Raw genomic sequence first — 13,681 nt, 5'->3', positions numbered from 1 at the left:
CAAACACACCCTGGCTAACCCTGAAAGCTACAGCACTAGTAACAAACTTGAATAGGAAAAAAGACTGTGGAGATTTGAAGTCTTTACCTATGTAAAGAAAGTGAAAAGGCTTCATATATACTAACAAGAATAAACGTGCACAGGATGGACAGGGAGAGGAGAGAGGCAAGACAGATATTTGAATTACTGAACAGTGTTTGCATAGAAGAAACAGCAGGAAGTTTTTTGCTATAAGAGCAAGACAGCACACATTCAAACAGAATTTAGTTAAACTAGCTGAAATACCTAAATGGGACTATGCTGAATTCACAAGGAGTTTCCAGCACTGATTTTTAGGTTCAAGCCAGTTGTAGTGTGGTTTCCATTGAAAACCTACGGATACCTCATGGTAATATCAATACTTCAGGGAACTCATTTAACCACATCTGGCTGGACAACACAGCACAACACAAAAGCCTGTAAGGAAGGGAGGGAAGTCCAAGCTCAGAGACTAGGGAGGAAGTTGCTGTGAGAAAGGTTCTCCACCCACACAAAGGGAATGTCAAGAAAAACAGTACCCAAGGGAAGAGGGGTGGTGTGGGTGTGAAGTCTTATTTAAAAAAGACAACAGTTTAATGGAAAAAAAAAAAATATATTTATTTTAGACAGGGTTTTTTTTTTAATATGTGATATTTTAAATAGTTTTAAGATGCAATCAAAGAAAAGTCATTAAAGTTACATAATTTTCTTGTACAAATGAAGTGCTGGATACCAAACTATGATTTTTCCCAATGTGTCTAACAGTGCACTATTAACTTGTTGCATTTATCAAATCTGTAGCTTTAGAGTTAGGTGCTTAAATTTAGAGGCATAAGGAATTGGATTCTGATACCTAGGTGTCCATTTGGCTCAGCCAGCAGGCTGCATGGAATATTCTGGAGATACATTTCCTTGAACATGAAAAAATAAATAAATAAATCCAACAAAACCCCAGCATTTATATCTGAATTTATTTGTTTTTAAACACAGCCAGCAGTTGCCATAAATATTTAAGACCAGCAGAGAATACACTTCAACATGAGGTAGTCTCAGGGTCTGAAAATACTGCATTCTACTTAAAATTTAGGAACATTTTCCTAATCAAGTCTGTGGACACAGTTTTAGTTTTTATATTTGACAGGTAAGGGACTCTTGAAGTTTCTGGCCATATCAGGTATACTGTACAATCTGGCTCAAAACCGTGTGGTAGTCACAAAACCTGGCTATATTCTCAAGAGCAACTCAAAACAAGCTCTCCTCTCACCTCTGGCCTTCTACTGGTATCCCCTTCCCCGCAAGGAGCACTAGGTTTTCACACCATCCTGTCCAAAGAAAGAAAGATCCTGTGCCCACACAACACAGTTTTTCATGAGCACTTGTTCATCTGGGGAAGTGTGCTGACTGTTGGTGAAAGGGACAGAAAAGGAACATATAGCCAATGGTGTGGAAGAAGGGAGAGCAAGGACAGACTAGCTATAGTCTCAGATTAGTTTGAACACCTTGCCACATTTTTTCCTGGTCAGTGCTGCTTTCCTCTCCACAGTTTTAAGCAATACAAAGGAATGCACTGTATTCTATGCAAACATCCTTTAATTAACCCAGATGCCCTCCTTACCTGTGGAAGCAACAAAATCTTAGCTTGAGGCTCTGTGTAATCTTAAAAACTAGTGCTGAATTGGTGTTTCAAATTCCCCAAGATACACAAGGCTTCTACCTAGTCTTCAATCAGGAAGGTCTTCTCATTTAAACAAATTAATATTTAGAACTAGGAGAAAAGCAATGACTCTCAAGGCAGTCTATAGCAAATGAGAATATCCTAGCTTGATTATCAACCAGTTTTCTCCTTATGCTGTAGTGAACCTACAAGTGAGTGCTAGAGTAAGAAACTACTAATTTAACATAGGACTGGGAAGACTTTTATGTTTCTGTACATTTATCCTGAAAAGTAGGAATTCTGGCTGTATTAGAGAAATAATTCCCATAGGACACCCCAAATGACAGCCTCAAAACAGAACAGCTACCCAGTTAAGGCTGCTCATCCAAGGAAAAGGTACTTGTCATAGCTTACATTCTTACTAGAGAGATGCTGCTGTAAATAACCCCACACAGAGACAAATGTTGTCATTCTGAGCTGAACCTATACAGCTGGCAACTACCACTGAGGGCAACAGAGAATTTAAATTCCCCCAGTCTTACACATGTATTTTTGTTTTGTTTTCAGCCAAGACAACCATATTTGTTTTGCTGCTCATTTTGCAACGTACAGTCCGAGGTAAGGAAGGAAACAAGAGACTTAAAGAAACTGGGAAAGGTCACCCTCATGCTACTGGAGAGACTTTGGGAGCATCTGTAGGAAAGATTGTTCTTTGTAAAAAAGCACATGTGCCAAATTCTTTATTTTTTCCCCCCACAAGCAGTCAAGAGAAGGAATCAACAGCCCTTAGAGACAAAGTTCTAGAAATCCAGAAAGCTACAAAGAGGAAGAAGAGATTTAAAAAAAAAAAAAAAAAAGGTATTTAGACTTTTGATACCTAGGAGTGAGGGACATACAAGAGAAAAATCAATACCTATGAGTGAGGGACATACAAGAGAAAAATCAATACACCATATATTTTCAGTAGGTGAGATGAGTAGATAGCCCACAGTTAGACTCACAGCCATTTTAAAAGAACTTTATCTTACTTTTCTACCCAAAGGAATGCAAAGTATTTCTAATACCAGCACACTGATTGTTCTGGTAACACCATAAGCTGTGCTAGGCATCAGTAAAGAGGATATATGTATTTAATGGCATGAACTACATTCTAATCTGTTACTATTCTACTTGCAGCTGCACACTACTTATATTTTTGTTTTCTGATCAATGATTTGGCTAGCAAGAAGCACGGTCAGCACTGTGGGCTAGCTGAGAACAACTCACTAAACAACTTCGTCATCATGCCTTACTCTTTTGGTTGAGTCAAGGTAAAGGTGGTAGAGGCAGGAAGCAAAGGAAACCTTCCTCTGAGCTGGACCTGTGCACTGAAGAGTGCAATTTTTAGTCCAGTCATTTACTAATAGAGAACTACATCATAGGATCATAGAACAAACTAGGTTAGAAAAGATCTTTAAAAATCATCCGGCCCAGCCATTACCAAAGGACTGTCAAGCCCACCACTAATGGGCAAAATGATACCCCTTCATGGCTGCTCCTCATGATCTCCAGTCACAGCCACACCTCATGTGCCCCCTCATAGCAGCCCCACACTATATAGGTGCTACCCCTACCATCACGGCCACCCCTCACAGCCCATGGCTGTTTCTGCTCTTCCCTGATACCCCTCACCCCTTGTATTCTAGCTCCTCCATATTCAACAGTTTAGTACTACATGGGAGCACTAGCTCAGTTACCTACATTACCAATCCATTAGAACAGGTCACAACACTTGTTTAAAAATATTCTTAGGCGTGTATTCTCTTTCATATCTGTATTTTAATAAAAAAAAAAAAGGCATTTAGAAGCACTAAATACCCGTTAATCTAAAAACCGTGCAGTTATCTCTCCTCTGAGCAAGTACAGAAATACAAATACAGAATAAAAACCACAGAGAGGCAAGTCAGCGATATATCCTAGCCTGCTCTATTACACAGATTACAGCATATGGCTTAATCAAGCCAGTGGCAGGTCACAAGCAAAGGCTGTGCCCTGGGCTCTGCTGTGCTCAGGGGCTGAGAAGGCTTAAGTTAGACCAGCCCATCCACAAGATCCTGGAACTCAACACCAGTCCATGCAGTGAGCCAGGGGCCAGCTGCCCTCATTGCTGACAGACCTGACAAGGATTTTAGGTCCACAAACTAATAGCTAAAAGACACTAGGAGGACAGGAGGGTGGAAAGGGAGAGCAATGCTTATCATGGCATGGGTGAGAGTCCAACTGGTTGCAGCCAGAGCAAGCGAGACTGACTTCTACTGTAACCCTTCCTAGTGAGGGAAAATTAAATATTTAATCACTGCTCACATTATGTGCTCAGTACTAGTCACCGATAAAAAGCTTTGACTGTATTGTCTAGAGAATTAAAAAGCCCACAGATACAAAACCATGTACACACCCCCAAAGACCAAGATGATCTACAAACAATCAGACTAAAGCACTGGGCTTACAGGCAGGGAGAACTATACAGCAAAATAAACTGAACTATCAAGGTCAGCTGCTGGCATGGCAGGGAGGGATTTATTTTGTTTCTATTTCTTTACTGCAGGTGTGACACCAACTCCAAATGGCATTTAAGCCTAGTGCTCTTCTTTTAAACCCTGTAAGTTTTAATTATTTTTCCATTTTAATCTTTGTTTTGCGGGAGGGCACAGCAAGAGGCTTTCAGAGCATTTCACATACAGCTACATACCCTAACCTGAAATACCTCTCAGCCTCTAGAAAGGTAATGGGCAATTAGTTGTCAGTGCAAATGCTTTTTCCAGACAGCCTTACAAGCATAATAATATTTTATTCAAACAGTCTTTAACAAAGCCAGATCTTACAGTGGCAGTGTTACAAAGGGACTCAGAATTTCCGTAAGATTGTCTACTTGTCATTCACCAGAATGTCTTCATACTGTACATATTGCTGCATGCCACCATGTTTAAGTATTTTTACACAATTTTTCACTGTACACTGAAGTTTGTAGTGTCTAGCAGTATATTTTGAAAACATAAGCTCTGTATTAAGCTAGATTGATACATAATTTTAAAATAAAAAATTAGAATACCCTATATATTTTAGAGCTATCAGAGCAATCATTTGGTACCAATTCTGAAGACTTTCTGAGAAGTTAATTTAACCAGAATTTGTAAAAAATATTTATACAACACTGCTCTTAATACTTGAGTAAAAATAATAATACCACAGCATAAAAAGGCTTCCAGTACTCACATAATAAGAGCAGGTGTCATTTTCCAGTTTCAGTAGAAATTAACAGTATTAGATTTGTGATCCAAGTTTCTATATATGAATTAAGAGATTTCATTTCCTGTCTTGAGGATAGGAGTCTTAACGTTCAGGGAGATATGGGAATAGTAACAAGAAGCTGAGTCTGCAACAGGAATAGTGATCTTGCTTCCATTACCAATATCTGCATTAGTATTAGACCCAGCTACCATACTGGTTTGGAGTATTTTAACTGAATACTAGTACTGCAGTATAGGCTCACATATCAAAACAGTTAAAAACTGTTAAAAAAGTTAAAAAGTTAAAAAAAGAAAACCTTAGTTGCCTTCAGTCAGCAAAAGGCTACAGAACTCATAAGAAACATCAAGAAAACGAGACACTGACCAAGATGATTTTTTGAATTTAACAGGGTACAGTTTCTGACTGGATAGAGCTATTCACAAGGCTTGAACTCACTGCCTCCTTTCTGTATCTCAGCATTAAACACCCTCTTGGCTCCTTAAGGGCCAGATCTGCTCCCCATTAGCTTGCTGCACATCATAAAGTTCCATCATTATAATTAGAAATTTATTCTTTCGGGTCTCTCCACCACTAGCTTTCAAACCAGCCTCTTCAGGTTAAGGCAAGGATAATCCACTGCCCTTCAGAAACCTTAAAATAAGGAATATAAGCTTAGATACATGTATGCTCCTTATCATTCCAATACTCCAGTTTCAGAGAATATTGCACCTACTGTTAAGTTTCAGTGACACGGTCAGAGCAGGTTTACAGTAATCTGCAGATCTGCAATAGCAGAACAAAGTTAAAGGGAAAAAATGCAAAGAAATTAGTTTGAGGGGAAAAATTATTCCAAGAGAGGTGAAGTTACCCAAGGTGCTGAAATTTAATACATAATCCCTTCTAAACTTAAGTCAAAAAAATGAGCAAAACTCCTGTTTGGTACAGCTTCCGCCTTGCCTAGGAAAGGGATCTTGTTACAAAAATGTGTAACCCTTCTTCTAAACCAGGGATGGCTAGCTGACTGCTCAAAACCACCTTGTGAGATCGAGGAACGCTCATGTGGTCTCTCTGAAAGCTGCACAATTAGCAGTAACAGATGAAGGGGAGGAGGACACACTAAAATCTAGGCTAAGCCTAGCAATATTCAGTGTTTCATAAGTAGCATCAGAGAAACAAGGATGTATTCACACAGCTCCTGCTTACCCTCAGTTCCAAATAATAGAATCAGGATTTACAGCCATCCCAAGACAGCTGCCCTGATCTGACATACTTGCCTTTTATAATTTAAAATAAAAAGTTTTATTTTCCTGTTGCCAGATAGCAAGATGCCACATGAACCCGGATGCCAAAACTGTGTTGAAGTACAATACAAATAAAACTGTTAAATTACAAGTAAAGACATATAAATAAAAATGTTGAAATATCATACAAATAAAACTGTTTAAGTACAATACAAATAAAACCTTAACACACTTCTGAGTCAGCCTGCTCCTTGGTTACAGCCTTTTAAAGATGAATCAGTGAAGTCTGTAACATAGCAAGACCAGCCTAATAATGCCTCTTGTACTGATCATTTCAAATTCTGTAACTCAATGGGGTAACAGAAAGAGTATTTGATAAGGGCACCGAACAGTTTGAACAGTATTTTCCTGTATCATATTCTGCTAAAAAGCTTATTTGGGTCTATTTTTCGTTTCTATATGAACAAGCAGTCTTGATTTTAGAAGTAGAACCTGACTGTGGTAGACACATTCTTGTACCAGAGAATCTGGGAAAAGTAGTTTGAACGACACAATGCAAGTTTATCAGAGAGCTTTCAGTACCATGCCTTTTAAATAAGTCTCATAACTTGGAAAGCTCTTTCCAGAAAGTGGGTCAACTCATTAGCAGCTGATAAGAGACGAGCAAAAGACCCTTAATAGAAGCAGCAGTTTTCTTCCAGTTTTCAATGCAGGACTACACCACTCTGGCTGGAAAACTGCTTGTAGGTCTACTCACAAGTAGACTGAGGTGTATTGCTGCAGCTGAACTGAACAGTATTTCCTGATGTGGTAGCAACTCAACTGTTCCTACAAACAGTCTAAGAAAGTATCTTAAGGAAATCTTGCTTCTTCTGGATAGCTTAAGTGGTTTTCTTTTTTATGTCTTAAAACTGGCCTGATTAGTCACTTGCTAGTCATCTATTACCTGCATGTCTAGTGTTTGTGGATTTTTCAGTTGTCTTCAGTCAACCATTTTACCTGATTAAACCCTAAGAAGGAGTAGCTTCCACTGCAGAACAGGGAAAGGAACCAATCCCTGGCACCACTACTCCTGAGCAGATACAGCAATAATCAAGTCCATCACCAATGAATCTAACTTAATTTTAAGGCCCTACTTCTGTGGGTGGTATAACTTGCCAATAAAGTCCCCTGTAACTCTGTTTCTCACTTGCTTTTCTCTTTTCTCCTCCCCATCCTCCAAGATGTGTTTGTTTTAACTCTCCTGAACTCATTCTGAAAAGAGCATTACCCATTGCTGGGGATAAAGTCACTTGGAAGGCTGCAAAACTCAAGCTATCTCTCATCATCGGATACCTTTCAGAGTTAAGCCACCCCTTTATGCTAACCACTTCTGATGCTCCAACAGTCACAGATAGAGGACTATCACAGCTTCACCCTGTCATCAGTGTCTGATCAGTGCAACAATGCTCCTACATAAAATTATGCAGTAGGACACAACCAGTAGTCAACTCTACTTCTCCTCCCAGCAGGGCTCTCATCGTGTGGTTTTCAGACCAAGCTGCTTTTAGTCAGTACGAGTTCATGCTATCCAACTCTTTAAAAACAGGTCAGTGTACTCAATCAGCTCAGGGCAGGCTCAACAAGCACCCAAGCAGCTACAAAACCGAGGCAGGACCTCTTCAACTATGAGGGACAAGCTATTTTATAATGTAGCTGTAGTGTGATACTTTATTTTCTGTTGAAAATGTCAGAAGCCCCTTCCACTCCCTTTGAGCAAAGGTGATCACCTTCACATAAACACACTGCAAGAGCTTTCTGTTTAAGGTTAACAGGGCACCAGGACTCATGCAGCTGGAAAGGAAGCTCACTGCTCATAAGCGTCTTCTTGTATTAAGCCAAGAGGAAAGAGCATAGTGCCAAATTAAAGATAATTTGGGAAGGCACTGGAAGGTGAATTAGGATTTACCCACTGCTATAAAAATGAAGGGCAAGAACTTCCCTGAGGCAAGAGTTAGCTAGACTGTAAGATACACTGTAAGAGCAATACCTGGCAGAGCAAGAATCAGATTGCTGACTTCAAATAGTGTTCACTAGCCAAGTTCTAACCTGCAGCTTTTCAGTAGGCTTCCTAGCAAGATGGAGAAAGTCTCCAGATAGACCATTTTTCTTTATGTGGGGGCAAATAAGAACTGACTGTTGCCAGAACAGTAACAAGGGAAAGTGCCACAACCAGAGTACTCTGCCTCATATGTTTAAGAAACCACAGCAGGAAAGGGAAGACTTTCCCTGGTTTAGATGACAATCATGTTTCCAATGAACTGACAGTCAACTTTGCGAGTATCATCTCATGGTACCTGCTGGACAGTGTCACTTGAAAACAAGCTGCTCTTTCATACGAACCTGTTATAGCTTAACAATGTATTTAAGCACTAGAAAAAAGATTCAGCATACACATGACATGGAAAATAAGGATGGTGACACATGTCAGTGAGTCACAAGCAGTCAGGGAGGAGGTTTTATTTGAACTAGGACAATCAGGAAGCGCTAGCCCACATACAAGGAGGCCTTCCCTGCCTAACAGCAACATCTTAATTGTCATGGAGACAGGTGCCTTCAGTGAGTATACACTGCCAGAAGGGAAGAATGGCACCCACAGCAGACATTGTACAGGGTGTGCAGTGGTCCAGCCACCTCAGCTTCCCACACCACATACTGCAAAAGCAAACTCGCCTGTCCTATACACAGGAATCTGCTGTTTAGCGTATGTGTTTAACACAACATTCTATGCAGTGTACTTTAAATAGTAAGCATGAAAAAGTGACAAGCATTTAGTACTTCTGGGTTTAGTTCACGTATTCCTTCTGTTTGGAGGACTAGAACTTCTCCTTCTGTTACTCAGAAGCAACTTCATGATGAAAAAGCCAAGACTGACAGAGTCTCACTTTCCATACCACCAGCCACCTACCAACATCCTCCATTTTTGCACAGATACTGCTTGCAGCTCCAGGTGCTTCAACACCCAAGGAGCAGATAGTCCCACTGCTAAAGAACAGCTGGCCGGTAGGGAAGTTTTCAACTGGCTTCTTGAGCCAGCATAGGGTGGAACATGGAAAGGAGAGGGGAAAAAATCCCCACACATCTACCCACCAAAAATAACTAGATAGAAAATGGATGTAAATCTAGTTAAGCAGCTCTTTACTGTTTCCAGAATATTGCAGAAGAGTGGATCAGAACAGTGAAGAGCTAAATTCTTTAGAAGCATCAGTTTTTCTAGTCTTTGGTTGTGCATATTCTTACATTACACCAGCAATCACACATTGACAAGTACACTCCCTAATTATTTAAAATAGCTTGTCAGTGATTGTATAGTTAGGCAAGAGATGAAGAAACAGTTTCTGTTGTACTGCATCCCTGCACTGAAGTTAAGACATGAACTGTAACAAGCACAGACCAGATCTGAGTTCTCCTAGAGTCATATGTCACAGAGAATGTTCTTATTGCTGCAGTCACCTCTGCAGAACTACTTTAATCTGACTTGGTCTTTGAGTGTGGTCTAAAAGTGTGTTTAGTAGTTCTTTCACTCTTTAAGTGTTGTTTACCTGCCTTAATGAAGAAGGTGACTGATTTGCAGTCAAACAATAGACATGTTAAAGAATGGCAGAGAACATATATAAAGCCTAATGAAGACATCACTCACAAGCTAAGTAATTAAGTTACTAGAATAAGCTGTTATTTTTTGCATGACCAACCAGAAGTATAATAAACCATAAGAAACAAGCCTTAGTGTCAGAGAAAAAATGGTTCTATTGTTGCCTAGAAATATCATTCCATCTACACAAAATGTCTCTCTATCAGAAAACCAAAGAGAGGCAAGTAGCAAGAATATGCAGGAGAAGGAAACTCTGCAGTCCAGGCCAGTCATGCTTTCCAGCAATGGAAGAAATCAACCACTGTCTACCAGCCCACAGAGGGGAAGGGAGCTGTTGCCTGCACTGCAGAGCTGCATACGGACATGCAGCGCACACACCCTCAGCATTGCAGATCAGCACTCACAGAATGCAGATAAAGCCTCATCGCACTATTTTAGGACAGCTACTGCAGAAATCTGCAGCTTTTCTTCTAGATTTTCATTTTACAAAATATGACACTAGCTTAATGCTGAAACACTAGTATCATTTAGAAAGAAGGAATTCTCATCCTAGTAAGACAAAGTTTTTATTTACTCTCAGGGCACCAAAGGCTGCTTTCCCTTAATCCTATCTCTCTCTTACAGGGTAAAAAGGTGGATGACGGGTCCTTAAGGCCAATTAAGAGCAACCTTAGACTTCAGTTTCAGCTTAAAGGGGAGATGTTGCTCCCTCCTGTGCTGCCTGCTCTTTCTTGGTGTCTTCTGCTCCCATCTTGGGCACTTGTGAATTAAATGAGTTTAATGCAAGGTTTGACAGGAAGGAAAAAAAATAATAATTACAGTAAAGCTCTTTCTCCTTTCCTTCCCTTTGGAAAACTTGTGTTGGGAGAGTTGAACCTGCACAAAGAATGGTTTGACTCAAACAGGAGGGAGTAAGTCACAGACATACACAGTCAGAGTCATCCACTTCCACTGCAGTGAACTTAGGAATAAGCCAGGTCACTGTAACTTGAAGTGCTAACCTTAGGGTTTTCCTGGCCAACACTGCTAAGGCAATTAAAATAATTTTTCTTCCCTATCTTAACTTACTATGGGGAAGGGATAACAGGAGAAAAAGCACAAGCTCTGTATCAAGTGACAATAAGAGTTACCCCGAGGATCATGACTTTGCGACTGGTAGCCCTTTTTGCGTTAGAACAGGCTACAACACCAACATTGAGAGTTCAGACCTCAACTGAAGCTGGCCTTCACAGTTTTAAACTTTCAGTATGACACAGTTAAATAAGTTTTTCCTTGGAGGTTCCATGTCTCTTTAGTGAAGATACCAGGTATCAGGTTATTAATACCTGTAAGTCACTTTATCTGGGCAGTTACCTCGGTCACTTGAGCAGACACCAAAGTGCACAGGGTGGAGGAAGGGCAAGGAGAAAGTGAGAATTAGAATAGAAGCACACAATCAACAGGAGCTATTCTTCTTACAGTAAAAAAATTACAACAGATTCCCACTTTAGACCCACAGGCTTAAGACCTATGTTTTTCTATGGGCCTGCCTCAATCACATGGGAGCCAGGGAGAAGGGGAAGGGAATCTGGTGCTCTAGGCATTATGTTAGCCATTCCTACATTTAGCGTATTTTTGTCACAGTTAAGGTTTCAGTGAAACCTGTAACTCGATGAGTTTAGAAGCTGCAGATGCCAAGTGACTTCAATGTTATGCGCTGTCTGTATTCTTTTTTTCCCTACTAGGAGGAAGTAAACAGGCCCAAGGGAAAATAAAAAGTCTGTTAATCCTCCAGCACACTGAGGCATCAGACTAGGGCATCTGTGATCCAAGTGCTACATGGACGCAGGGGAAGGTGTGTACAGTGATATTACATTGCAGGGCAAGGTCAAGAATACACCTCCAGGTGGTATCTTGGGGCAGGAGGAGGGGGAAACTCATTCTTTTAGCTAAATAATCCTCATGTCATATGTCTCCTATAGACTTAATATATTTTGTTTTCCTTGATTACTCAAGATCAGTCAGGATATGCCCGTATGCTTCAAACAGTCTGAAGTATATGCACAGTGCAAAACTTTTGCTTAAAGATTTGGTAATGACAATTACCGGTACAAACAAAACTGCTTTACTGGACACAAAGACAGTGTGGAAGTTTAAGCCTTGCTATAGCACAGCTTTGTAAAACTTCTGATCTGAATAAAGATTGCTCATACTGGACTAGGTAGATCCACTATGATTCCCCAGAGGCTCTCTCTCTCACATAACATTTTTCCAGAGCAATGCATCATTCACTGTAATTTTGTTCTTTCAAGCCATTTAGCTACAAGTACCATTGCTTTTTGAAGCACCTATCGAGATGAAATGCTGCTCACTATGCTCCTACTGATGCTAGAGACATCTGTCTGACTGAACACGACCCAACGTGAATGACAAGAAAGTGCTTAGCTTTATGACTGAAGTACTATTCTCATTCGATTAGGAAGCAAACATCCAAAGGTAACACTTCCTAAGATAGTAACTAAGAAGTACATCTACAGATACCGAAGACACTTTTCAGGCTCTCAATAGCCAGAGGTCCAGAGGATTCACAGCTCTTAGAGAATAAAACTTTCCACTGATCGACAACAAACATCACTACCCGTTACAGCGCGTCATTACCTAAAAGGAGAGAGCTAATGCAAACTGACACAACACGAAGCATTACTTGGGGCAGCCAAGATGAGCCGCTGCCGTCCTGCGGCGGTGTGCTCAGCACAAGGCCATCACCATGGCGTCTCTCCTGCCCCTGCTCCTCACAGCTGCGCACAGACAAGCATCACGTCCTGCCGCACACCCCCGCTTCACTCTCAGCCTCAACCTAGAGCATCACCGGGACCGCAGGCAACTAAGGCCTCAAAGAGAACCACCTCCTCCTCCCAGCCGCAGCGCGCCGCCGCTGCGGGGCACCGGGAGAAGCGCGCTTCCCGTGATGCTGGACGCTGCAGGGCAGCCCTCGACCACCGGACTGGCACACACACCCTGCAGTCACCTACTTTCCCTCACAGCACGGGATTTGCCACCACCGCTTTACAGCCTACGGAAGGGGTCAGGGAAGACAGTAAGGACAACAGAGATCAGAGGGAGCTCCAGGTATCAGTGGGTAAGCGGCACCAGCTCCCTCCCCTCTGCAACTTCCCCCGGGGGCGGCAGTGACCAGATTCCTCTGGGAGAGGGGCGGCAGCACTGCTGCCTCCGCGGCAGCGAGGGGAAGGAGGGAGGTGCGGAGTACAGAGGGGCGGCAGGCAGTGGTGAAGAGGCAGGCAGGCACAGGGAAGGGCATGGTGCCTGGCGCCGCTGGGGAAGAGAATGGGAGGGGGTAGCATGCGATTAGCCCGGTGCCGTGCGGGGAGGGAGCGCAGCGCCGCGCCGCACCCAGGCCGGCCCTCCTCGCCCCTCCGCGTCCCGCCGACCTACCCAGCACCACGCAGATCACGTCCAGCGCCACGAAGGGCAGCCGCGTCCTGTCAAACATGCTGGCAGCGCCGTGCGCCCGGCGCGGCGGCGCCTCCTCACGCGGCGCGGTGACAGGCTCGGCCGCAGGGGCGGGCGCGGAGCCGGGACGGAGGGAGTGGCTGAGGCCCAGCCACGGCCAGGCGAGGCGCTGCGCTCCGGCCCGGAGGCTCCCGCACCCCGCGCTCCCCGTATCCGCAGTGCGTTACTGCTACCGCCGCGGCGCCCACAGGGACTTTAAGGAGAGCAGGGAGGTGCGGGGGGTCCGAAGGGCGGGGTGGAGGTGCCTCGTCCCGCCCCTCCCTGCCCGCCACTGCGACGCCCCTCTACCGGCCGCGTTCCAAGGGCCGGGCGGGCCCGACCAATTGCTGTGGGGCCGGCCTCATGCCTCGCCCCGCCCCG

The 13,681-nt window shown here is 42.9% G+C and overlaps 1 protein-coding gene across 2 annotated transcripts in view; it reads right to left on the bottom strand.

The window, feature by feature from the left end:
- The window catches only part of PLPP1 (phospholipid phosphatase 1), a 58,119-nt gene extending 44,641 nt beyond the window's left edge, over positions 1-13,478 (bottom strand). The window contains exon 1 of one of the 2 annotated variants that reach the window (XM_061372094.1): positions 13,244-13,478. In XM_061372094.1, coding sequence (XP_061228078.1) covers positions 13,244-13,301 — 58 coding nt within the window. In that variant the 5' untranslated portion in view covers positions 13,302-13,478. The remainder of the gene's footprint in view (positions 1-13,243) is intronic. The other variant, XM_061372093.1, reaches the window with a different exon arrangement.
- Between the last annotated feature and the right edge of the window lie 203 nt (positions 13,479-13,681).

Source organism: Neopsephotus bourkii, unplaced genomic scaffold (genome assembly GCF_033783945.1).
Source record: "Neopsephotus bourkii isolate Nb327-2 ecotype Australia unplaced genomic scaffold, CSIRO-AGI_Nbou_v1 NB_1594, whole genome shotgun sequence".
Taxonomy (NCBI): domain Eukaryota; kingdom Metazoa; phylum Chordata; class Aves; order Psittaciformes; family Psittacidae; genus Neopsephotus; species Neopsephotus bourkii.
The sequence above is the reverse complement of the archived record's forward strand: the minus strand, read 5'-3'. Positions and strand labels throughout refer to the sequence as shown.